Here is a 26162-nt window from a genome sequence, read left to right on the forward strand (position 1 = left end):
TATTTACTTATGTGAAGGTTTTTAATAAATTAAGTTCATTCAAAATACAGTGCCAAAGGAACACAATGCAGCTGAACATGCTAGTAGGGATTTCATGAAGCACCTGTGCTCATGTTAGAATGGAGAGACCAGCTACTGCTAGTGGATCCTGGCTGTCAAGCCAGAGCAGTGCTGGGGCTCTTCTGTTCTCCTGCACGTGGGGTACAGATCATTCTTGAAACATTTCACTCAAACCAACTGTATTAAAAACCTAACAACTAGAATACCTATACACAATCACACTACAGTAACGGTTGCCTTATTAAATTAATGAAATACAAAATAAAGACCTGACTGTTACTCACTAAAACTTGTCTTACAAATGAAATATCAGCAGCAGGAAGTCATAATATGGATGAGCCTATGTTACTTGTAATGTGGAGTCACATGTAAGTGATTGAAGCTCCACACAGACCCGCAATACAAGAGGCTGGCATTCAATACACAGCCTCCACTAATACACATCTGGTAAACTACCAGCTGCTTGGAAGACCTGCAACCTGGGATAAATGGGAATATTTTACGGATAATGGAGTACATGCATCTAATAAACAACCTTCGACTGGACCCGCAGTCAGCCACCTCACCCAGTCTATTTTCACTGGGAAGCTCTACAGAATTTCATATTTTCATGGTCAAATCCAGGGATATTTGTGTAAGTAAAGCAATGTTTCTTTTGTAAATTAGTCGCATTGTAACAATAATATGGTAATTTGATTAGCAGAACAGGTGGTATCTAGGAATATTAGAAGGTACAACACTTAACTGGAAGATTCTCAGTTATTTACACAATACAATGCAATCTTAATGACATGCTGGGCTGAACACAGTTACTGCCCAATCTGCTAAAATAAACCCTGTGCTGATTTGGAAGATTGCGACATACACATTGCTTTGTTATGTACATCTTAAGAATCCACGACAACTGTGCCCATATCTGGCTAACTATTTAATGGCAATGCAACCATCTCTCCATCCAACTCAAACTCATCTGCTCCATCTGGTGAGAACAGAGAAGGTGGAGGTTTCCAAAGTGATTCCTTGAGACACGAAGGGTAAAGTTTTCCCATAGTACACCGGAAATCTTTGCCGAGGTCCCAGAGGACCCGCTCTGAAACAGACTGACGCAGAATCCACTGGTCCAGTTCAAGGTTGTACTGATAGATTGCATACTTGGGTTTTTCATTGATGTGAGTCTCTCTCATAAACACACACAGGGAGCTCAAGACCACCACTGCTCTTACACAAGGGTCAGAATAGCGCTTTGCAGGGATATTGGTCGCTATCTTCCACTCATTTTTGATCACATCATAGATTTCTACAGTTACAGAGGAACCATCTATAGTGCTAGAAGGTATTCTGATGCCCGAGTTATTTCCAATATGCAGGCCGCCAATGTAGAAGATTTTGTCTCCAAAGGCTGCAGCTGAGGCAAAACACCTGCTGGTTTGACGCATAGCCATTTCAACCCAAGTACCTGTACGTGGGCAGTAGCCAAATGTTAGATTGTGGGCCATCACATAAATGTAGTCATGAACTGCAACTGCTGTGTTCCACTGCCAAGCATAAGGCAGGGGACTCACCAACGTCCACTCATCTCGTTCACAATCATACCTTTCCACAGTCCGTTTGTTCATTTCCCCACTAACACTGTCACCTCCAATTGCATAGATATACCCTCCACAGCAGACCAAGGAAGGTCGGATGCGAGCATACAACATTGGAGTTTTTGGAACCCATGTGTTCTGCTGAGCATCAAACAAATAGAAACAATTCACAGGTCTATAGGCAGCCTGAAGTTTACTTGCTTTGATATTATTGGTGATAGAATTTTTTAAAGGTATTTGTCCACCTGCGATGTAAATATCATTGTCAGGAGTAACAAGTGTCCCTACCCTCTGCAAGTCCCCTGGTGGGTTACACAGTTTGTACACTTTCTCTGCTTGGGGACTATAACAAACAGCACAAAAGGAAGAACTTGGACTTTCACCAGCTGCCTCAACGAATATCAGCATCTCTTCTTTAGTCATGCCAAGTCTTGGCTTGAAAAATTTTGGCATAGACTTGTATAGTCCCTGTACCACCACGGATTTGTCATTCGGGGGTAAGCCTTGGAACCAGGCCCTCTGAGTTACTTCAGAAAGTGCATCTATTCTGATTTGGCCAAGGACAGAAGACAGATACTGAGATCGCGACTCTGTGTCATATTCAAGCCACACCATTGCAGCTTCACGGACAGTCTCTTCCTTCTCCACATTTAAATTGTCACTGCTAAGGATATCTATCAGTAGGTCGTGCGACAGCTGTAGAAAAGCTTCCTGGTGGTAAACAGCAGTGAATTTATGCTCCACCATTCGCTTTGCACTTGCTTTTAGCTCTTCACAGCTGTATAAATCTGCAAAGCTCAGTAATCGCACGCAGTTCTCTGCATTAATTTTCTTTATTAGATATTCCCGACAACGATGCAATACATTTTCCACCTGCAAAAAGACAGAATTACTTAAGTAAGCATCAAACATCTGCACATAAACAAATTTAAAGCATACAGTAAAAGCACTATAAAAATCACCTGCAAGGTCAGCAGATGGCAGAGTATAAAGGTAAATAAAAATTCACTTAAACAACAAACACATATTTTGCTACCACTTATCGGGATAGTTTCTAAGCATAATAATCTCAAATAAATGTAGTAAATATTAATTACCAATAGCCACAGTATATTTAGGTTCAAAAGCAGTCAGAAACAGTAATAGCATGGGGGTGTATTGCAATATTTTTTTTTTAAAAAAAGCAGCACTTTCCTTGGTAACCTCCCCTTTTCTCCTCTCAGCATCTGCACATAGTCCTCTCATCATGGGGACTTCAATCTGCTCCAATTTTTCTGTTCAACACACTTACACCCCCCATTCCTCACCACCACCCTCTACCTGACCCGACCTTAAGGATCATCAAGGTGCTTAACAATTGTCTCTTCTTCAACACATTTACACACCCCTACCAATTCAGAACCATCTCTTAATTTAGCCATTTCGACTGGTAAAACAGATACTTCTAATCCCTCAGAATTAATTCAAATACAGGCAGCTAGCCTCATGGTCCATTGCCAAATTCCAGGTTGACCACCTTCAAAACTGCTGCCTCGCCCTCTTCAAGGTGAAAACCTCATTCTAATCCACATCCATCTAGGAGGCCAAGAACAGCTATTCTTTACCACCACTGATCACCTCGTCGGTCCTGCTCAAGCCCTCTACATCCTCTTCTCAGTCTCCAAACTGCGAGGTGAAATCTGCCTGGCTACATTTTCCTCCTCCATCTCTCCTCCACTGCCCTACATTTCACCTGTCCCTTGCCCACCCTCATCTCTCACATGAAACACACAACATGCTTTACACCTAGCTGCTGACTACCCAATTGTCCCTCCTATGCCAGTTGCTTGTAAATTAGTCAATCATTCTCCATCTTTCCTGCACTCTCCATCCCGTCAACAGCAACTTGAGCCATCTCCATTATGCCCCCCACTCCCTCGATCCTTTCGTCTTCAAAAGCCACCTAAAAATCCACTTCTTCAAATATGCCTACAATCTCCTCCCCTCAAGCCCCTGATTACTATCTGGCACAGTTTCTGTAAAATGCTCTCCCATTATTAAAAAANTTATTGCGATACATGTTGCTCTACATGAAGGTCATTATATAAGTGCAAGTAGTTTGCTGAGGAAGAATGCATACTGTAGTTTTTTATTCTGGCAGTACAGGTATATCATATTTTGAAAACTATTCTAAAAATTCTTGTCTAAATCACTTCAAGATTTATATATCTAGAAAAGCTATCACCAGTCAATTTGGGGGGGATTTTTTTTTTTTTGAAAAGTACACTTAAAATTAACAGGGGTTAGCCATATGTGCATTTTTCCAACAGCTTTTAGATTTGGTTGTTGATTTTGTTTCCTCAAACTACACGATCTGAGAGATGTGGATCACAATTAACAATTTATTCCAATAGTGGGAGCCAAAATATTTATAAAATATAGGCATCATCAACTAATGAGTCATTTTATGAATTGTGGTGATCAATTTTCAGTGACACAAGTTAACTACTATATGATCACACAATTAATGCAGTAAATATTTAAAAAGATAAAATAGTTGTGTAAGATTACCACAATCTATTGTTTATGACTATTAACATTTCAGTACATCCGACAAGTGTTTGTAAATTTCATATAGGCATATCAGCAGTCATTTACTTTTTGATTGCTGGATGTGATTAGATTAATAATGTAGTAAACCATTAACTAGCATGACAACTTAGCTTCACCAATTTTACCTCTGAAGATACAGCAGAAAGGGAACATATCTACAACAAATATTTGCAGTGCATTCAATAGAAGGCTTTCTAAAAAATCTCCTACTAGCAGCAGTTATGCTAACTTTTATTGTTGCAATGCACAATACGTTTATGTACAAAGCCAGTCAGTTATTTCAGTGTATTCCCAAGATAGTGTTAAAGGGTTATCAGTTTTGAAGTATAAATAAGTTTGTTGTGAAATAATAAATCTGAGAGTACAGGCTTTCAGGTTGAACAGATCATAAATAATGTTTTTTTATAAAAGTGTACACAACCAACCACAATTGATTGAACTGCAAATTAATAGAGCGGGTTTGAATAGAGTGCACAAATCTTCTGCACGTTGCACTTAGTGGATCTACATAAACATTTCCTTTATGCATTATACAACAACAACTTGCATTTATAATATAATATATTATATAATATAATATTGCATTTATATAGTGCTTCTCATGCAGTGCAGTGTCCCAGAGCGCTTGACAAGGGATGGCTGGATAAAAGTACAATGTGCTAGAATGTCCTCAACTTTTTAGCACAGACAAACAAAAAGCCATCTAGTCTGGAAACTCAATACAGCTGGCAGGTAGGTTACTGCCTCAGGTTATACCAAATAGGTTAGGCCTTTTTTCACAAAATGGGGACCTAATAGGGGTGTTTAAAATTTTAAAACAAGTTTGATTAGGTAAACATAAATAAGCTGTTTCCACTAGTTGAGGAAATCAGTAAACAGGGAACACAAGTATAAGATAGCAACCAGGATTTTAAAAGAAAAATTAGGAGGAACTACTTCACGCAGAGGGCAGTGAGATTGTGGAACTCGCTGCATGAAGCAGTGGTTGAATCCGACAGTACAAAAGCATTTAAGAGGAAGCTAGACATACACGAGGGAGAAATAAAAAGGATATGGGAAGCATTAAGGAGTGAATAGAGGCTCATGTGGAGTATATACAATGGCACAGACTGGTGAGCCAAATGTCTTGTTTCTGCGCTGTACAGTCTATGTAAATCTATGTAAAGAGTGAATTTTTAAAAAAAAATTATTGTCTGCTCCCCGTCCCCATTAAAATGTAAGATACTGATGCTGGAATTTTCAAACTTCTCTAATGGGACGTCCAGCTCAATGCAATTCTAGAGGCTAGGTCAACCTCCAATGTGAAGGACACCGATACCAAGGCCAATGCAAAAAAATTATACCGTGTTGCAAAACTACAAACTAGCTGTGACTAACAATTTTAGAATCTGCCTACACTGGGGTGGTCTTAAAATGAACTGCTACTATGGGAATGTAAGTGTTTTTTGGGGGGCGTGGGGATATCTGAAAGCCATTGGTCCTATAAAGGAAAGATCTTGTAAGGATCTACTCTAGATTTAATAATTATTATTATTACTCTAGATTTCTCCAACTTAAGGAATTCTGGCTACTAAAATTCGTCCTTGCAGCTTCTCTGGGTGTGAGTTCAAATGAGCCAGTCGTCTAAATAAGAACAGATATGCAAACACTGCAGTCTCAGAAAGGTCGCCAGCTCACTTGGGGAGGACAATTTTGCAGCGCTATAGGGATAGCGCGGGGAGTGGGATTGATTTGGATAGTTCTTTTAAAAATGTAGGCACAGACACGATGGGCCGAATGGCCTCTTTCGGAGCTTTATAAATTCTATGGTTCTATGAACCCAAAACAACTGAAGTTCATTGAAGAGGAAAATCTTGCAATCTAATGCTGCTGTACCAGACACTGAACTTCAGTATTGTTACTCTGATAACAATACACAGCTTATTTTGCCTACAAAACACTACAGTCAATCCACTTTACAATATATTCTGTGAAGCACTTTAAGACATGATTAATTGGCTGCCGCATTCGCCCACAAATATATAGTCAATTCACTTTACAGTGTGTTCTGTGAAGCGCTTTGGGACGTCCTCCCGACGTGAAAAACGCTATATCAAATGCAAGGATTATTATTATAGGATTATTATTATGATAAGGTGCAAAATCAAATGCAAGGATGATTATTATTATTCTTGGGTAAAACTACCTGAATAAATTGAGACAGTGTCCCCATTTGAGCTTTAGGTAGATATTGCTTAACTTGTAAGGGTCTGAAACTTCAAGACCCTTTAGAGACCATGATATAGGAATAGAACACCTTTTGGAAGCAACTCAAAAACTGTGTGTAGTTAACAGTAGTTTCTAAGGGTTGTTTCTGTCAATTGAGTTCTCAATCATCCAACCTTGTCTCTATCCTCTGCAACTTTCTCCTTAATTTCTCTGCTTTTCACATCACTCTTAGCATTCAAAATCCTTCTAAAAACTACCTGACTGCATTATCGTTCATTTCCCTCTTGTCATCACCGCACCTACCACCCTACTCTGCTCCAGTTCATCTCTGTAAAGCACTTCAAGATATTTAACTATATTAAAGGTACTTTATAAGTTTTAAAGGTAAACTACAGGTAGAAGCACCAAGTACAGCAAGGCTAATTTCCTTCCTTTGGTAATTCAATAACCACTTAGTGCATTAAGTTTGTATTTTAAAAACAGGGCCATTGGAAATGGAAGCGAGCCATTATTTCTCCCCAAATGCAGTGCTTCAAGGTAACTTCCATTGTACATAAATTGCACGTGTTTCACAAAGAGTAAACTTTAAAACGTGCGTTTTTATAGTGTCTTACCATACAAACATCTCACAAGCTTCATGATTACAGTCACGTGCAGTGACTATTTTTGTAGGCAAACAAGGCAGCCATTTGCACCAACAAGGTTCCATAAAGAGCCATGAGGTTAGTGACCTATTTAATCTGGAAGATCATGGGCCAGGATACCAGAAAAAAAAACTCACTTCTCATATATTTGCAAAGGGGATTCTACAGAGTGCAAACCAACAGAGTTTAAATAGATTTGTTTCAAGACCAATGAAAGTATTTGTTAAAGAAGCGCAACATTTCAACCGAGTTAATTAGGACTAAACATGTGACTGCAAGAAAGGAGTTCCAGCCACATGAAAACAAGATTTGGTTTACCAGCTATTAGAATATAATCATTAAAAGGAATTAATTTCCGGTTTGTTTCTTACTCTTACCTGCAGAAAACTGGATGTCTCATAGAGCTGCTCCACAGTCTTGTCGTTTATTGCCAGGTTACCAGTGTATGCATATCTAATGATTATCTGAAGCGTAGGTGCATCCACATTCTGTAAGTGGACATGCGTCTGCTTGCTTTCACTCAGTCCACTCATAAACATGGCCCTAAAATAGAAAACTGGCATAAGGTTACTGTCCCCAGTGAAATGTAATAATTAGAATACGTCAAGATTAGGTGGAAATCTTTGAATTTCCTCTTATAATTCTTCTACACTACTTCAAAATATGGTAAGTCAAGTTTGCCCGTTTGCCCAAAATTGGCATCAATAACTGAAGTTAAATTACACTTTTAGTGTAAATTAAGTACTGCTAGTATCACTAATGAATATTCATTAAAATGTATTACTATAACTTTAAAATAGCTCAAAGCATTGGCCAGGAAACTGGGAAACTGTGCAACTCTCAGAGATGTCAAAGATTTCTAGGGTTAGCACAAAACTTGTCATTTCAGAACCAGTCTAAAATTGGACTATTTGACATAAGTAAAATAGGAGGCAAATGTACTCCATGGATGGAATAACTGGGGGGGTGGGGGGGAGGAAAGAGTAAAAAGATACCAATGTTTGACCCGTCACTCACCATCAAGTCTTATATAGCAATAAGCAAAGCAAACAGGATACTGGGCTACATAGCAAATAAGCTGCTTTTGAACTCTCTCATAGGCCACTGGGTGAACAGATTTATTATTAATAATCCTTGCATTTGATAGTGTCTTATCACATCTTTGAAATGTCTCAAAGTGTGTCGCAGGATTTAGTGTAGTGACTGTGTATTTTGTTGGCAAATACACCAGCCAATTTGTGCAGAGCACAGACCCACAAATAAACATGAAGTTTTAATCAGAGTGGTTGCTGGAGTAGTCCTGTAGCTCAGTGATTAGAGCACTCGCCCTGCAAGCGAGAGACCCGGGTTTGATTCCCGGGAGGGCGAAACCTTGGCAAGTTTCCTTACTCCACACACCTGATAATAATCCCTCAAGAAAAAAAATAATAAATTGGTCATTTTCAATCCACGACTGTTTGTGGGACACTGCTGTGCGCAACTGGCTGCCCTATTTCACCCACAAATATAGTCAATTCACTTTACAGTCTATTCTGTGAAGTGCTTTGAGATGGCTAGAAGATGTGAAAAGTGCTATATCAAATACAAGGAATATTATTATTATTTGGTGGCCAGAACATCAGGAGAACCTTTTGAATCATGCCATGAGTTCTTTCACCTCCACTTGACACAAATAGAATATAGGTTTAAAATCTCCTTTAAAGAATAGCACCTTTACCAATGCAACACTCTTCGATTACTATATTCCCGACATGAGGCTTGAACCCACAACTTTGATTTAAGAGACAGAACTGCTACCAAATGAGCAAACCCATTTATTTTTATATGGAGGTTAAATGACAGAAAAATCTACATCTGTTATGATTGCCAATTTCTGGTGGATTTGAGTCCCCTTGAATCCAAGCAGAGATAGTTAAAGCAAGAATTATGAGAGTCAATTTCTTCAATAAAGTTATTTTAAAAGAGGCACTATACCTCTTTTGGTATTTTCTAATTTAGATAGGTATGCATTAGTATTGTGCTTGTTTAGATTTCCAAAACCCAAAAAATATTTAAACCATAGAAGCAAACCATTATCTTAAGAGAAAATTGATTTGTGTTCCTAACCACAACACAAAAGCAGTTGAAACCTCTGTCTACTCCATAGAAGATTTAAATCATTTATTAAAAAAAGGCAAAACAATATTCTTGAGAGAGAATGAAATGAAGCGGCCCTCCAGCTAAGTGGGGTTGGGGAAATAGAAAGGAATTGTGCAATTTGCCAGTCCTATGTGGTTAATCTTGTCACACGTTGTTGTTTGCTGTAGATTATTACATTGGCGGGATCATGCAGTGTTTTCCAAATGCATGCAGTTGAAATCTTCTTAAAGGCCACTTTTCTACTTTTCCAAAGGATAAAAACTTTAGTTATTGTTTAAAACAATTAATAATAATATTCAAATGAATCCAAATCTTTCAAAAGAAAAAATGAAACTCCAGTACTGAAGTTATTTGGAAACAAAGCTAGAATACTGTACAAATTAATTATCATCATGTGAAGCACTTTGAAACATTCTCACGGGATGAACGGTAAGGATAATTGTTTTTATAACTCTACAAGTCACGCTTTTTAAAAACAAAACTGCATACAGTTTAAACTTAGGTTGGAATACAGTATAGAAATAATGAACTACGTATAAAATCCCAAATTCAGTAATGCTACATTAACAAATTGCTAAACTGTTAAACAAAAGTCTAACAGTCCATTAAAGCTAGAATAAAACAGTCTAAATACTTTATAATGGTTTACAGGTGTATTCTAAACACATTTATGCCCTTTTTGAAAACTGCTTCAGGCCAAAACCAGTGATGTCATCAGTGATTGCTAAAGCCAATGGGTGAAGCAAAGAGACGGACCGATGGGGTTGGAGGGGAGACACGACAGATGGATGTGGGGGGGGTCGGGAGGGAGGGAGAGAGAGAGAGAGAGAGAGAAAGGGAAGGAGGAGTAAATGAAGGGAGTGGTTGGAGAGTGTGAATTCAGAGAGGGAGGGAAGATCAAATCTGGGGGGCAGAGAGGAAGTCCAAGAGAGAAAGACCCCCACATCGTCATCATCTTAATGTATAATGACCACTTGCTGGTGTGTTTCTAAACCAGCCCAGAACCACCACTTTTCACCTAAACAAGCTTGACTGAAGTGCTAAAAATACCTTTTTTGAAGCAAACACATAATTGAGTCTTCTACATTTTTAATGTTTCTGTTTTTAAATAAAAATAATTTTAGTTCTAAATAAACATTTTGTTTTGGTCAACCGGGCATCTGATGCTCACCATGCTTAAGAATATCCAGACCTAAACAGAGTTCCATACAATTTGCCTTGTTTGGAATGGAATGCACACTGAGAGGGATGCATCCTATTTACTTAATCCCAGATCATTAAGCACAGGTTGGCAAAGGCGAAGGCTTGGGGACAAGCCTGCTGGAGTTTAACCATCTTAGAAACTTATAGCTTGCCATTGGAAGCACCATCTGGCAAGATACTTTAATAGCATCACATCAAACTAAACTACATCACACTCACAAAATTGCAAAAATGGTAAATTTACCTGAAATAGGAGCTGCATGTAGCGAGTACCATTTTATGGCATGGGAATTCAGTGCTCTCCGCAATTAAAACTATGTCAGTCAACAACTGCTGGTCGTAGAAAAATTTCAGCTGCTCCAGTAAAGAGACAGCATATTCAGTATTGATTTGCCTCTCCTCATTAGCCATGATTACATTCCATCAATAAGAACCACCCAACGTAATTGAAGACTGCTCCGTAGGACACAGCTTGAAAGTAATGTTTATAGTTATATTTAGCAAAAGGGTATTTTGCACTGATTTTATTGATTACTCCTGAAAGCTGAGAATCTAATGGAGTCGAGTTAACAGATTATTCCAGATTTTGAAACAGTCCCAGGTCATTCCAATCGGTCAGACATCAAAATCTATATTCCAGAAGATTCTCAATTCGGGTTGCAGCATTTCTGTTAAGACGAATTCTGTCACAGCACATGACTGAATGAGGTAGTAATGATTTTGTGGGCATGGAAATGATCCCAGTGCTAGACAATGTCAGTGCCTAGAAAAGAAAGTAAACAAATTAGACAACATGAATTGTATAATACAGTATACTTAATCAGATAAAGTCACTCAAACCAGTTTCAAATTTCACCTCTTCCAATCACCTTCAGCCTTTCTTTACCCCACACCCTATCCAAAGCAGAGCTATGCTGCTTACTGCACCTCACATGAATCACCTGACTTTGACCTTGTGATTAAATTTCTCCCCTTATCTGTGCCTCTATCATGCCTTCAACTTTTAATAATAATAATAATAATAATCCTTGCATTTGATATAGCGCTTTTCACGTCGGGAGGACGTCCCAAAGCGCTTCACAGAATAGACTGTAAAGTGAATTGACTGTATATTTGTGGGCGAACGCGGCAGCCAATTGCGCACAGCAATGTCCCACAAACAGTCGTAGATTGAAAATGACCAATTTATTATTGTTTTTGTTTTTTGGAGGGATTATTATTAGGCTCTGTGTGGAGTAAGGAAACTTGCCCAAGGTTTCGCCCTGCCTGGGATTGAACTCAGGTCTCTCACTTGCAAAGCGAGTGCTCTAACCACTGAGCTACAGGACTCCAGGACTTTTAGTTGGTAAAAATGAAATTTCCTTCACCCACTGCTGGGTGATTTTAATGCATACCATCAACAGCTGCTCTGTGTCTCATTTACTCAGGTATATATGTACTCATGTTAGCCTAAACAACTGATCATTCATCTACATCTACCCACAATTACAATCCTGATCAATTTGGTAACACATTGTCCTCAATTTTATTCCAATATCCCATACAGTCAGTTTCCTTACCTGTTACTCTTCTGAATTTTCTCATATCTCACAAAACAGACTCTCTCTGTCAACAAGACCAAGTTTGTGTGGCATTACAAATCAGCTGACTTGGTAGAGTCTAGAATTCCTTGCTTTTTTTCCCCTGTTTTCAATGCTGCTTTTACTCCACTAATCCTATCATCGGTACTACTGAACTAATCAATGGTATTCTAATTTAGTGTGAAAAGGTTTACATTACATTTGTTTCTGTCAGATTGAGCACTGCATCGTGGCCCAACTCCACTGTTGCCTTTCATAAAAATTCCACCCACTGCTCATGACATCTTAATCTGAAGCGTTTTTGAGTGATTATCTCAGCTTCATTGCTGGACACTTGTCAGAAACAAGGTCCTATCTGCCTATCTTGTGGTTCAGGTGGATGCTAAAAACCCAGTGGCACGCTTTTAAAAGATAAACAAGTTCTTTCAATATCCTGGCCAATATTCTCCTTCATTCAAATTCATTAAAAAGCAATTTTGAATTGGTCATTCGTCCAAGTATTGTTTGTAGGTCACTGCTGGCACAGATAAACTGTCACAATTGTCTTCATTTCAGCGCTTTGGGACGTGCTCCCGACGTGAAAGGCGCTCTATAAATGTAATTTTGTTGTTGTTAAGGATAGTCAATACACTTCAAAATACTATTGTGTGAAATGTTCTGCGGCATTTTGGTGTGATATGGAGTTATTCAAAATGCAAGGAATTTTGTATTATAACTTTAGATCTAATTGTATTGAAAAGCAACTAATGTCTTCCTGTCCCTTTAACATATATTCTTTCTGGTTCATTGCTAAATGTACCTGAATACTTTCTTTATTGCTCCACACCAGTGATCAGTGAAACTTGACTTCTTGGGATCATTTTCCTCTAACTGTAATTTAGATGACCCTGACAAAAAAAATCTGCTCTTCATGGCTATGTTCTACTCCACTACTCCACAGAAACAGCCCTGGTCAAAGTGGCAAATGAGATTCTGTCCATCTGCGACCAGGGCTCTCTCTGCCTCCTCGTCCTTCTTGACCTCGCTGCTGCTTTCGACACCGTTGACCACTCTATCCTCATTCACACTCGCCTCTCACTTCAATCTTCACTGTCCTTGACTGGTTCAGATCGTACCTCTCACACCACCTCCACTTCATCTCCACAAACGGTTTCTCCTCTAGGCCCCGTACCATCTCATGCGGCGTTCCTCAGGGCTCTGTCTTTGGTCCCTTCCTCTTCAATATCTATAGGCTCCCTGTTGGTGACATCACCCGCAGACACGGGGTCAACTGCCACATGTATGCGGATGACACCCAATTGTATCTCTCTGCCTCCGCCCTTTACTCCAGGACTCAATGCTGTCCTGACAGAATATCTGTCAGACATCAAGTCCTGGATGAGAGGTAACTTTCTACAGTTGAACGTCAACAAGACCGAGGCTCTCCTGATTGGCTCCCGTCAGCGCCTCCACACCTCATGCGCTGACAGCATCGCCATCCAGGGATGCACACTCTGCCTTAATCCCGCATGCCAAAGCCCTAAAGAGGGTGGTCCAAGCTGAACAAGCAGCCAGAAGTTTGCTAGTGGTTGCAAACTGTTTTAGTTAGTTAAACTCAAACAGTACCCACACGAAGAAATCAAATACTCAGCTGACCAAAACAAAGCTTAAGATACTTCATTTGTTTAAAGTGACTGATTTGCCTCCATCAACTTATGGATACTTTTGAAAATCTCAAAAACTCCTTTTCCAAGGAACAGTAGTCCATCTACCTTAACCTTTTCTCAAAACTTTCCAAAACCTGAAATTAACTTGGCAATTCGACTCCATATCCTCTGACGGACAATAATATCCTTTCTATAACTAGATAACTATAGCAGAACTGCACACAACACTCCAGATGAGGTATAACTAAAACCTACAATGAAACAATATTACCTCGTAAAGGAATCCAGAACCTTATTTACATTTGAAATTTAACTGAGCACTAAGCAAATGATTACAAAGATTCATCCAGAATAATGCTAAAGATTTCTTTCTTGATTAGCGTGCTCTACAACTGCCAATGTGGAGTCCTGTAGCTCAGTGGTTAGAGCACTCGCTTTGCAAGCGAGACACCTGGGTTCAATTCCAGGCAGAGCGAAACCTTGGGCAAGTTTCCTTACTCTACACGCCTAATAATAATCCCTCCAAAGCAAAACAATAATAAATTGGTCAATTTCAATCCATGACTGGTTGTGGGACACTTCCGTGCACAATTGGCTGTCGTGTTTCGCCCACAAATATACGGTCAATTGACTTCACAATCTATTCTGTGAAGTGCTTTTGAGACGTCAAGAAGACGTGAAAAGCATTATATCAAATGCAAGGATTATTATTATTTAACATGCATTCCCTTCTTCTGGTTCTTTCCTCCTATATGGAATAAATTTATACTTTGAACTGTATCTGTCTAAATACATTAAAATAGCAAAAAAAGTTGATTGGACCTGCTGTTCAAAAATGAAAACAGCTGCTGTTTGACAGAATTACAATCCCAAAGTTGCAATAATTTACATGTTTATTGGCACATTGTAAGAGTGCATTAAATGAGTAACGCAACTTTCTAGGATCTCTCAGGAATAAACGAGCTTGCTTGCTAAATAACAACAATCCATGCAAACAGAATAAAGTGACCACAACCCAAATTAATGATATTCAATATATTCTTCCAAATTTGATATTGTACTCACAGAAAATATTTTGTACTGTGTCAAAAATACAAATAAAGGAAAATTGAACCTGAATGAGAATATTACAAATATAATTGCTTGAATTGATGTCAACAGATGGAATTTGTAATATTATTTTGTCAAAATACAGAAGTAGTTAAATACAACAGTTTATCAGAGGTGGCAATACTGTACAAACTCTTTACAGGTGAAAAACAACAATATAACTTGTGTTGCCCATGATTTACATAAATGACACTGAAACAACAGAAGTTTTCAATTATAAAGCTCATTCCACATGAGTTTTAAATATTAAATTAGTATCAGCATGTACCTGAAATAGAACTTTTTTTTCAAAAATATGAAATTGACAGGTGCGTCAGCCTGGCTCAGTGGTAGCGCTCTCGCTAGGGAGAAGGTTGTGGGTTCAAGTCCCACATCGGGAGTTGAAAGCACAGTCTAAGCTGCCGCTCCCACTGTAGCCCGGGGTGGAGGGGGGGGGGGAGAGGGGAGTTCCTTGTCAGAGTTGTCATCCTTCAGATGATACATCTACATTTTTCAGATGATACATACAAGGTCCCGTCTGCCAGTTGAGGTGGAAGTTAAAGATCCCGTGACACAATTCAAAAAGAGGAGTTCTTCCCGGTATCCTGATCAACAAATCCCTCAACTAAAATTAGTCACTCACTCCACTAGCTGTTTGTGCAAATTGGCTGCCACGGTTGTCTATAAATATACAGTCACTCTACTTCAGAGTAAAATCCCGTGAAGCACTTTAGAACATCCTCCCAACGTAAAGGGCACAAATCAAATGGAAAGGTTATCATTAAGCAAAACTCTTCACATGCAAGCATCACTCTCCATTTGTCGTTGAAGTCTTCTCTCTCTAGTTATAGGTAATTGAATCCTTATTAAAGACAGGAAAAACTACAAAAATAGATCATATGCAGCTGTACAAAGATTTACATAAATGTCTGGCTGAGTAATTGAGCACTAGATGTTTCTAACTGGAATCCAAGTTAATTGCATCTTACATGACTTTATTTGGAGAACTATAGACAGTTTTCTGTATAAAAATGATCATCCCAGAATTATGTAGAATTGTTATGCTACCAGAACTCACTGTAGTAGGACTAGAATGCTACGAAAACAAACAAGGATAAACAAATTTTTCCAGAAACTGCAAACATTCATTCTTCTTGTAGTTGTTAGTTTGACATGAATTTTTTTCTTCCCCCTTCCACATTCAATAGTTTTGTGTACTTGCTATTTATTTTGATCTATACTGTACCTACATTTTGGGCAAGATTAAGATATCTTATTTTTAAACAAAGAAGATAGACTTCCCTACCCCCACCTCCCCAAAAACCTCAGTCTGTACCTTCATCAAAACATTTATTCTCTTCAACAGGAAACGTCCAGGACCTTGGACAGTGGAACTTTAGGCTACTGAACTTTTTACCCTCAGTGCGAGACAAATGCCCTTATTTGCAGTGAGTTTCTTCCTCTCGAATTGTGTTACTTTTTTCATGCTAGAGATAATCTGGAATCCCTTCCAACAAGATTAAGGCACCTGAAGGGCCAACCAATGGCTGCAGAATCAGCATCCATGGTGCTCTCAACAGGCTAGGTCGCCTTGTTTTCCTAATCAAGTGCAGAATGCAAAGGGCATTATATATGTATGTGTAAATAATAATAATCCTTGTATTTGATGTAGCACTTCACAGGACTTACATTAAAGAGTAGTGACTGCATATATTATAGATTGGACACACCAGCCAATTGCCTGCAAATGTCACAGCAATGTCCTGCCAACAGCCAAGAAGTGAATGACCAATTTTATTTGGGGGCACCAGGACACGGGGTGAAACTCCCTTCTCTTTTCAACTAGTGCCCTGGGATCTTTATCTGAACTGGCAGTCAATACCCGAGTTTAACATCTCACCTGAAGGACTGCAATAGCAACAATGAAGCAAACATCCAGCACTGCATTACAATGTCAGCCTGGCCTATTCCTGTCCAAAGTCAAAATTTCCCAAATTTGTTAAATTGAGGTTAGGAATAAACATTTGGAATCCAGGCAGTAATTCACATATGATAAAGAGGGTGCACTAGTTTGCACAGCAAATATTGAATAGGAGATTAGGTACCTTGTAGGATAATCGACTCTCTGACTTCTTGTTGGTAGCTTGATACAGACTAAAAATTTTAGAGAAGTTCTCTCGTTCTACCAATTGTAAAGTCTGAAACACAAGTCTTGGCATCCTCAACTCAATTTCCAGAAGGGCCACAATGTGAAACTATCTACATTATATAAATTGTCAATCTTGCCACATTCAGTATTCATGATTTGAATTTAATTGCGAGAACACTGAAATCTGATACAGCTTAAATGGTAAAATAATAATAATCCTTGCATTTGGTACAGCACTCTTCATGTCAGATGACATCCCAAATCACTTCACAAGATTAACTGTGAAGTGAAGCGACTACATATTTTAGGTGAACATGGCAGCCCAATTGCGCACAGCGATGTCCCACAAACTGCCATGGAAACAAATGACCAATTTTATTTGGGAGGTTGTTGGCCAGGACAGTGGGAGAAGCTCCTTTCTGTTCCCTTCTCTTTTCAAGTAGTGCTGTGGGATCTTTCATGTCAACCTGAACAGACAAGACGAGACCTCATATAATGTCTCATCTGAAGGATAGGGAGAGGGGAGGGACAGGCAACATTCCCCTCCCCACAGTACTGCGCTGGGAATGTCATCTTAATACTATATGAGTTCAAAGTCCTGATGTAGGTTTTGAAACCACAACCTTCTGACTCAGAGGCGAGAGTGCTACAAACTGAGCCAGGCTAATACAAATTAAATGGATTAAATATTATTATTAAATGGAATTGATGAACAGAAGGACTTTGGTGCACATACAGGTCATTAAAAGTAGCAGTCCAAGTAGATAAGGCCAGAAAAACAGAATTAGTTTTAGATTAAGAGCCACAGAAATTTACCTACAAAACATAGTGTGGTCACTGTACTTATCAGAAACTTTGAGATATTTGACATCAAAGGAGCAATATCAAATGTAAGGATTATTATAGAATAAAAAAGCAAGGAAGTAATGATAAACTTGTACAGGACCTTATACTGTTTTGAGCACCCCTTTATATAAAGGATATGAAGCAATGGCAAGATGCCGCATAGCTTCACTACGACGTTACCGAGATTGAGGGGGTTCAATTACAAAGTGACACAGCTATTTTCACTACAGCTGAGAACGTTGTCATTTTGTGAATATTTTCCACAAAGATTTTTAGAACTTTCAAAGAATCTACATCTACAACTAGTCCTAACCCCCTACCAACCTGCCTGCTCCCTCCGCTCAGCGGGCTCCAGCCTGCTTTATGTCCCCCGCCTCATCATTGGCGAGTGGGCCTTCAGCCACTCTTCCCTCATCCTCTGGAATTCCATCCCACAGTCCCTCTGCCTCGCCCCTCCCTTGCCTCCTTCAAGGTCCATCTCAAGACCCTCCTCTTCAACCGTGCCTTTAGTCCCCCTTCTACCCCCCGCCCTCCCCATCCCAACCACCAGCTCCGTTCCGAAACATCGATTATCCAGCACCTTGGGATGTCCTCCCGATGTGAAAGGCCAACAACAACAACTTGCACGTATATAGGGTCCTCCACATAGGGTAGCGTCTCAGAGCACCTAACAGTGGTGGAGGCCAACTCTGAGCCAGGTGAGGAGGCGGCCGTAAGCACAACTGAAGAGGAAGGTTTTTAGGCAGGACTTGAAAAGGGGAGAGAGGGGGCAAGGCGGAGAGATTGAGGCAGTGTTCCAGTGTTTTGGGGCATAGTGGCTGAAAGCACGACTTCTGATGGTGGGGCAGAGATTGCGAGGGATGAGCAGGAGACCAGTGCCAGTCGAGGTAAGACGACTCTCACCAAGAAATTACATATAATTTAATCATTATAAGCATGCATAGTTTAATTCCATCAAGTTGGCTAATAAATGTACTCCTTCCCTCTATCCTTGATTCCTTGAGCAGTATACCTTGTAAAAGTGAAATTTATACCTCTACTCTTGAGGATTGGAGAACAGGGAATGCAACGCCAATTTACAAAAAGGGGCCAGAAAACACGTTATAAAGGCCAATACATCTGACATAGCTTGTAAGATATTGGAAAACATCCTTAAGGGAATAATAAAGCACTGAGAGAAATTTACAATTATGAGGACCTTTTATGTAAATTATAGAAATAAAATTAGCTTCACATGTATGGCAGAAGACACTAATAAACTTTCTAGATAGTGAAAGTGTTTACTGATATATATATTCTTATGTATTCTGACCCACTAAACACATTAGTTGTACAAGTTTGGGAGCATTTTAAAAAGCTCAACAACATGCTCGCTTAACCTGTCTAGCTTATCTCTAATTAGTAAAGTTTAGCAAAGAAGGTTTTCATAACCAACAGCCCCAATGACTATTCTCCCAGTGGCTTTCCAATGCATACAGGCTACCAGTCAGCCTGGCTCAGGTGGTAGCACTCTCACATTGAGTTAGAAGTTGTGGGAACCAGTTCCACACTGGAACTTTGAACTCAATATAGCCTCTGCTGACACTCCAGTGCCAGCGGTTGCTGTATGGTTGGAGGTGCCACCCTTCAGAAGAGAAATTAAACCAAGGTGACATGTGTCTGTTCAGAGTGGTGTTAAAGATCCCAGGATACTACTCGAAAACCGGGAGTTTCTCCCGGTATCCTGCCCAACAATCGCACAATTAAAATTGGTCATTCACCAATGCTCGTGGACCACTGCTGTACGCAAAAGGATGCACCATTCGCCTACAACCGCACAGTCACTGCACTTTCCGGTAATTCCTGCGAAGCACTTTGAGATGATTCCCACTGACATGAAAAGCGTTAAGACCACATGCGTGGGCTTCTCATACATATCTTTTCGGAATACCCAGCTATGCACGTTAAAACCTTTTGAACAGCAGATCATCCTACAATTTTTAAGCCCAACTCTGCAGCTTTCGCGAAGTCTCCGCCCCGAGACTCGTGCCATCTCATTACCTGGTGAAACGCGCCGAGTCCGGCTGCTCGGAGGGGTCGCCCGGCACCAACGGCACGAAGCGCAAACGAGAGCAACTTATTGCCGCCCGCAAACCCTTCCAGAAAACGGAGCCAAGCGCCGTTCGTGAAGAAAAATGAAAAGCTCGCGTTTACCTCGGATCTCGCTGCACACACACTGGAGGAGTGTGGGTGTGTGTGTGGGTGGGTGGGTGGGTGTGTGGGAGGGGGGGTGGGAGGGGGGGAATGGTGCGCGCGGAGAGGCGGCAAAACTAAAAAAAAAAGTGCATTAATTAAAAAAAAACTGCAGAGGAAATGGTCGCACCAGGACTTCCTGTAAAGCACAGGAAATAAAATGCGAGAGCGAGTTGGCTGGTAATGCAGGGCGGGCGGGCGGTGGGGGTGTGCAGCACAAATGTCACATCCCGGCCCCGCACAAACCGAGGGTCACTCTCCAGCTCGCGCCCATCACACGGCCTTCCTCCCCTCCCTCCCTCCCTCCCCTCCTCTGGGAGGAAGCGGGCAACAGACACAGAGCACTGCCGTCCCCCCCCCCCCCCCCCGGGGGGAGAGACTGAGAGGGAGGGAGAGAGGGAGGGAGGAGGAGAGGGAAAAACAAGGGGAAAGAGAGCGAGAAGGACGGACGGAGAGGGAGAAGCAGAGAGGGAAAAGGAGAGAAGGGGAAAGGGAGAGAGAGAGAGCGCGAGTGGCGCCTCCGCAGCCGCCATGAGGTGATCCAGTGAGGGAGGGAGGGAGGGAGGGAGGGAGGTGCGAATCCCGGGCTCATGGGGCGGCCCTGGGGGAGGCCGAGCCTCTCCTCCCTCTCACACTGGTGGGGGGGCGCTTCCACTGAGCCCGGGCCTGAGCAGGGAGGGCCGGGTGTGAGGGCAACCGGGAGAATCCCCCCCTCTCCCCTCTCCCCCTGGTAACAAACAGACCTACCTGTTTACCAGACCAGGCTGCCGCCGGGGCCCTTCCCTCGCTCCCTGTGTGTGCGTAAGAGCCGTGTGTGTCGGGGTGGCGGCGCTCACTGGCTGGCGGGGAGGGGCGGGGCGGGCTGTCTCGATCGCCTCTGACAGTTAAACCGGCGCCGAAACCCGCGGCCGCTCGGCCATCACTCAGCCCGCGCAGCCCCGCCCACTCACACACTCGCGAGACACCCGCGCTGACGTCGACGCCCCGCCTCCCGCAGAGCATTTCTGCGCACGCGCGGCCGCTCACTGCCTCCCTCTCTCTCTCTCTCCCCTCTCCCCCTGCCCCCCCTTCACCACCCCCCCCCTGCACCCCCCCCTGCACCGCCCCCCCATGCACCGCCCCCCCCATGCACCGCCCCCCCCCCTCACTGCCCCCCCCATGCACCGCCCCCCCCATGCACCGCCCCCCCCCCCTCACTGGCCCCCCCTCACTGGCCCTCCAATAAATCACAACAACACATTGCAATTTAATGCCTTTCGTGTCGGGAGAGCGTCCCAAGTCCCGTACCTGAGCTGGGGGTTGGGTACAAGAGTGGTCGGACCAATGGGGGTGGGAAGATGACCAAAGAGGAAGATCTTGAGATGGACCTTGAAGAAGACGAGGAAAGGGGCATTGCAATGCGACTCAGAGTAGAGGGTCAGTGATGAGGGGAGGGGGAGTGACTGAGTGGGAGGTGAGTGATTGAGTTCCAGAGAGTGGGGGCAAGAAAGCTAAAAGCATGGCCACCATGTCTGCCGAGTGGAGGGAAAGGATTGGGTTGGTAAGGTTTTAGATCAGAAAGGTAAGGTGGGGCAAGCCTGAAAGGCTTTAAAAATGAGGATAACATTGAACTCGATGCTTTGGGGATAGGGAGCCAATGTAGGTGGGTAAGGATGGGGGTGATAGGTTTACAGAGTCTGGTGCAAGAGAGGACATTAGCAGCAGAATTTTGAATAGTCAGCAGCTTGCGGAGAGAAGAGTTGAGAAGAATGGTGAGCAAAGGGTTAGCATAGCACAGCTTTGAGGTGATCAGTGCATGGCTTAAAGGTTGTCTGAGGGCAGAGGTAGTGGCGGAGGTGGGAAATGTTGAGAGAGTTGGGAAAAGCTGAACAGGTCAAGGCACAGATGTGTAGTTTATAGGACAATTGAGAATCAAACACGACACTGAAGTTCGGTACTGGATTAGTATGGTGGAGTGGGCATCTGTTTATAGCGAAGCTGTCAGCTGTCAGAGATAAAAAGGCACTGACAAGCCAAGCAGGAGAGTCTGTTTTGTTGACATTTAGTTTGAGAAAGTTAGCTTTTATCCAGGATTTAATGTTTGATAGCCAACCATTCAGGACAGTAGTGGTGTTGGAATCGAGGGTAGAGGCAGAGATATAGAATTGGGTGTCAACCAAAGTTAACCCAATGCTTGCAGATGCCATCACCAAGGAGCATGTAAATGTTAAAGAGGAGATGGCCAAAGGTAGACGCCCTGAGGAACTCAACAACAACTTGCATTTATAGAGCGCCCCTCATGCAGGTTTTAGTATCTCCACAAGTAATGGTGTGGGGGCAAGAGTAGAAACCACTGGCAGATACAAAGTGGAAACACTGGGAAGAGTAAGAATGAAACCATGTAAGGACAAAACCGTGAAGGTGAAGCTGAGAGGAAAAGTGTTGGAGAAGAATAGAGTGGTCGATAGTGTCAAAGGCAGCAGAAAGATCAAGTAAGATGAGGTAGAGAGAGCCTTCGGCACAGAAGGAAAAAATTTAATTTGTGACTTCGACCAGGACAGTCTCTGTACTATGAGCAAGAATGGCATGCTGATTTGAGGGGTTGATACAGGTACTGCAGGGAAAGGAAAGAGCGAAGCTGGGAAGCAACAGTACTTTGGAGAGGAAATGAACTGAGGAGAGGAGGAGATGGAGAGGAGAGGAGGTGTCAGTACAAAGGTCAGAGAGAGCAAAATGGATATCCTCAATTTTTGGACACAGAAAGTCCAACATCTCACATTTGGAGGATGTGTGGGATATGGGGGGGAAGATGGGCGAAGAAGTTGGTTTGTAATGGAGAAGAGGAGCCTGGGGTTGTCTTTGGCATCCAGGATGATCTTGGAATAAAAAGATGATATAGCTGAGGCAAGGGCAGTGTGCTAAATTTTGGTGCAGTCCAGCCAAATTTGGTGGTGGACAGATAGATTAGATTTGATTCAGATGTGTTGAACACACACCTGTGATTTAAGGGAGTGGAGGTGGTTGGTGTACCATGGGGACTTGCAGGAATAGTAAATGATTCAGAAGGTGATTGGGGCAAATGTGTCGAGGATATTACTGAGGGGGTCGTGAAGGAAATTGACCGAGGAAGGGAGGGCATTGCGAGAAGAGAGCCAAAGGAGCAGGAGTTCAGATGAAATTAAGCAGGAGGCGGGTAATTGCTTTCCATTCAATCATCACTCACCCTCTATTCACTCCTCCCTCACCCTCCAATCACTCTCGAAGCACTCCTCATTGACCACTCTATTCTTCTCCACTGCCTCTCCTTTCACCTCAACCTTCATGGTTCTGTCCTTGAAAAGTTCAGATCCTATCTCCCACACCACCTCCACTTTGTCTCTATAAACAGCTTCTCCTCCAGCCCCCACCCTGTATCACGTGGTGTTCCTCAGGCCTCTGTCCTCGGTCCTCTACTCTTCAACCTATACATGCTCCCTCTTGATGACATCATCTGCAGACATAATAATAATAATCCTTGCATTTGATATAGCGCTTTTCACGTCGGGAGGACGTCCCAAAGCGCTTCACAGAACACACTGTAAAGTGAATTGACTGTATATTTGTGGGCGAACGCGGCAGCCAATTGCGCACAACAATGTCTCACAAACAGTCATGGATTGAAAATGACCAATTTATTATTGTTTTTGGTTTTGGAGGGATTATTATTAGGCGTGTGGAGTAAGGAAACTTGCCCAAGGTTTCGCCCTGCCTGGAATTGAACTCAGGTCTCTCACTTGCAAAGCGAGTGCTCTAACCACTGAGCTACAGGACTCCACATGAGGTCAACTCCCACATGTATGCAGATAACACCCAATCTCTCCAACTCCAGGACCACTGCTGTCCTGACAGAATGTATGTCAGACATCAGATCCTGGATGAGAGCTAACTTTCTACAGTTGAACATCGACAAGACCGAGACACACCTGATTGGCTCCCATCAGTGCCTCCACACCTCAGGCACTGGCAGCATCACCATCCAAGGATGCACACTCCACCTCACCAAGCCAGTCCAGAACTTTGGTGTCTTATTTGACCCTCAACTGTCCTTTCTCCCCCACATCCGTGCCATGACCCACTCTCCCTGCCCTAAACTCCACAACATGCCTGGCTCTGCCACTGTCTCATCCCTCAGGCCACTAACACCATCATTGATACGTTCATCACATCTAGGCTCAACTACTCCCCAACTCCCTGTTTGTTAGTCTTCCCAACTTTTCCCACCACAAGCTGCAGATCGTCTAGAACTCTGCAGCTCGTGTCCTCTCCCACACCAGGCTCCATGATGCCATCAACCCCGCCCTCAGTGGCTCCACTGGGAGATGGAGTTCAAATTCCATGTCCTCGCCTTCAAGGCCCTCCATGGCCTTGCTCCTTCCTACCTCTTCGACCTGCTAATCCCTTATCAACCCGTCCGCTCTCTCCACTCAGCAGGTTTGGCCTGCTCCACGTCTCCCACCTGGCCAGCCCTACCATCGGTGGTTGGGCCTTCAGCCTCTCTGCCTCCACCCTTTCGAACTCCATCACACAGTCCCTTCAAGACGTGTCTCAAGACCCCCCCTCTTTGACCATGCCTTCGGCCACCCTCCTACCCTCCCTGCCTTCCATCCACCCTTACTCCAATCCACCCCACTCGGGTCCAAATCCCTGACTGTCCAGGGTCTTGGGACGTCCTCCTGACGTGAAAGGCACTATACAAATATAATTTTCTATTGAATTGTATTCACCCTCCACGCACTCACTCTTCACTCACGGGTCCGTTGTAGAATACTGGACTTGATCAACACTCTCATGAACCCTCTGGCCACGACCGATGGCAGACTTCATTGGAATGTCATCCTAATCTATGATAAATCAGAGTATTTACCAAAAGATTGGTGGTTCATTTATAGTTCACCTGTTCAATTTGTACAATTCTACATGTACATGTGAAAAGTGCTTTTCTTGTGATCAGTTGAGTAACAAATCTTAGTTCACATTTGCTGCCTAAACTACCTTACTGTGGCAGATACAAAAAAACAGACTTCTGACATGGGAGCCAAGTACCTGACCTTCCTTTAGCATTGCATGAGTGACATCTAGTCTAGACACAAAGCTATTTTACAAAAGGATAGAAAATAGACAATTTCTCTCCTCCCCTTAATCAAAACAAAAGGATGGTAACAATGTACCCAAATAATGTGGGTTCAAGCCCTATGTTGGGACTTCAAAACTCGGAGACTATGTTGATGCTCGAGTCAGTACTGAAGAGCAGTGCATTGGTAAAAGTGCCGACCTTCAGATGGGATGTTAAACCAAGATCCCGGTTGCTTGTTCGGATGGATATTAAAGATCCCATGGCACGATTTGAAACAAGAAGGGAGTATTTCCCCATGTCCTGGCCAACAATCCTCCAGATAACACTGGTCAAGCTACACTGGAAGAATCTTCTTGTTTTGAATGGTACTTCTTGGATATTTCGTTTCCTGCCTGTTTATTGAACAAATTCCCTGCTGCTTTTAAACTATAAATAGTCACTGCATTTTACAGTAAACCCCTCTGGAAGTGCTTTGAGACATTTCACAAGCATGATAGATGCTACATCAAATGTAAAGATGATTATGATAAATCAGCTATTTGTTGAGACTCTCTTATCACATTCATTTGAAATAATAATGAACTCCAGACTGAAACAGTTTTATTATATTCTTTGCGAATTGTGCCAATGTATATCAAAGTAATGATTGAGTGAAAGTTCAACTACGGTATTTGTGGAACAAGTAAACACACTGGGCCCTAAATTATGTTCAAAACATCACTTATGTAAATTAAGATGGCAGATGTAATTTGGGGAGTTAATGGGAAAACAAGGATCAATTATATGCCTTAAATTCCTGTGAGGTTTTTGCATCTGGCTACTGGAGATAAAGTGACCTCATGGAAAAAATTCAGAAGGTTTAAATTTTGCATGAATTCAACGTGGCTTTTCCATACCTTAGAAATTGAAATAAAGTGTCAGCCTGGCTTAGTTGGTTGCTTGCTTGTCTCTGAGTCAGATGGTTGTGGGTTCAAGCACCAATTGGGAACTTGAACTCACAATCTAGGCTGGCATTCAATGTCAGTATTGAGGGAGCACTGCATTTCGCAAGGTGCCATCCTTCAGATGAGACATTAACAATAATAATCCTTGCATT

General features: G+C 42.2%; 1 protein-coding gene across 1 annotated transcript; it reads right to left on the reverse strand.

Annotated features, from left to right (window-relative positions):
* Positions 1 to 2: 2 nt before the first annotated feature.
* Positions 3 to 20855, reverse strand: kbtbd2 (kelch repeat and BTB (POZ) domain containing 2). The gene is made up of 4 exons (XM_042332277.1): positions 20722 to 20855; positions 10677 to 11195; positions 7468 to 7633; positions 3 to 2519 (listed from the first exon to the last, which is right to left on the reverse strand). Exons 2-4 carry the CDS (start codon positions 10841 to 10843, stop codon positions 981 to 983), a joined length of 1872 nt encoding a protein of 623 aa, XP_042188211.1. The 5' UTR covers positions 10844 to 11195; positions 20722 to 20855; the 3' UTR covers positions 3 to 980.
* Between the last annotated feature and the right edge of the window lie 5307 nt (positions 20856 to 26162).

Source organism: Callorhinchus milii, unplaced genomic scaffold (assembly GCF_018977255.1).
Source record: "Callorhinchus milii isolate IMCB2004 unplaced genomic scaffold, IMCB_Cmil_1.0 Scaffold2, whole genome shotgun sequence".
Lineage (NCBI taxonomy): Eukaryota > Metazoa > Chordata > Chondrichthyes > Chimaeriformes > Callorhinchidae > Callorhinchus > Callorhinchus milii.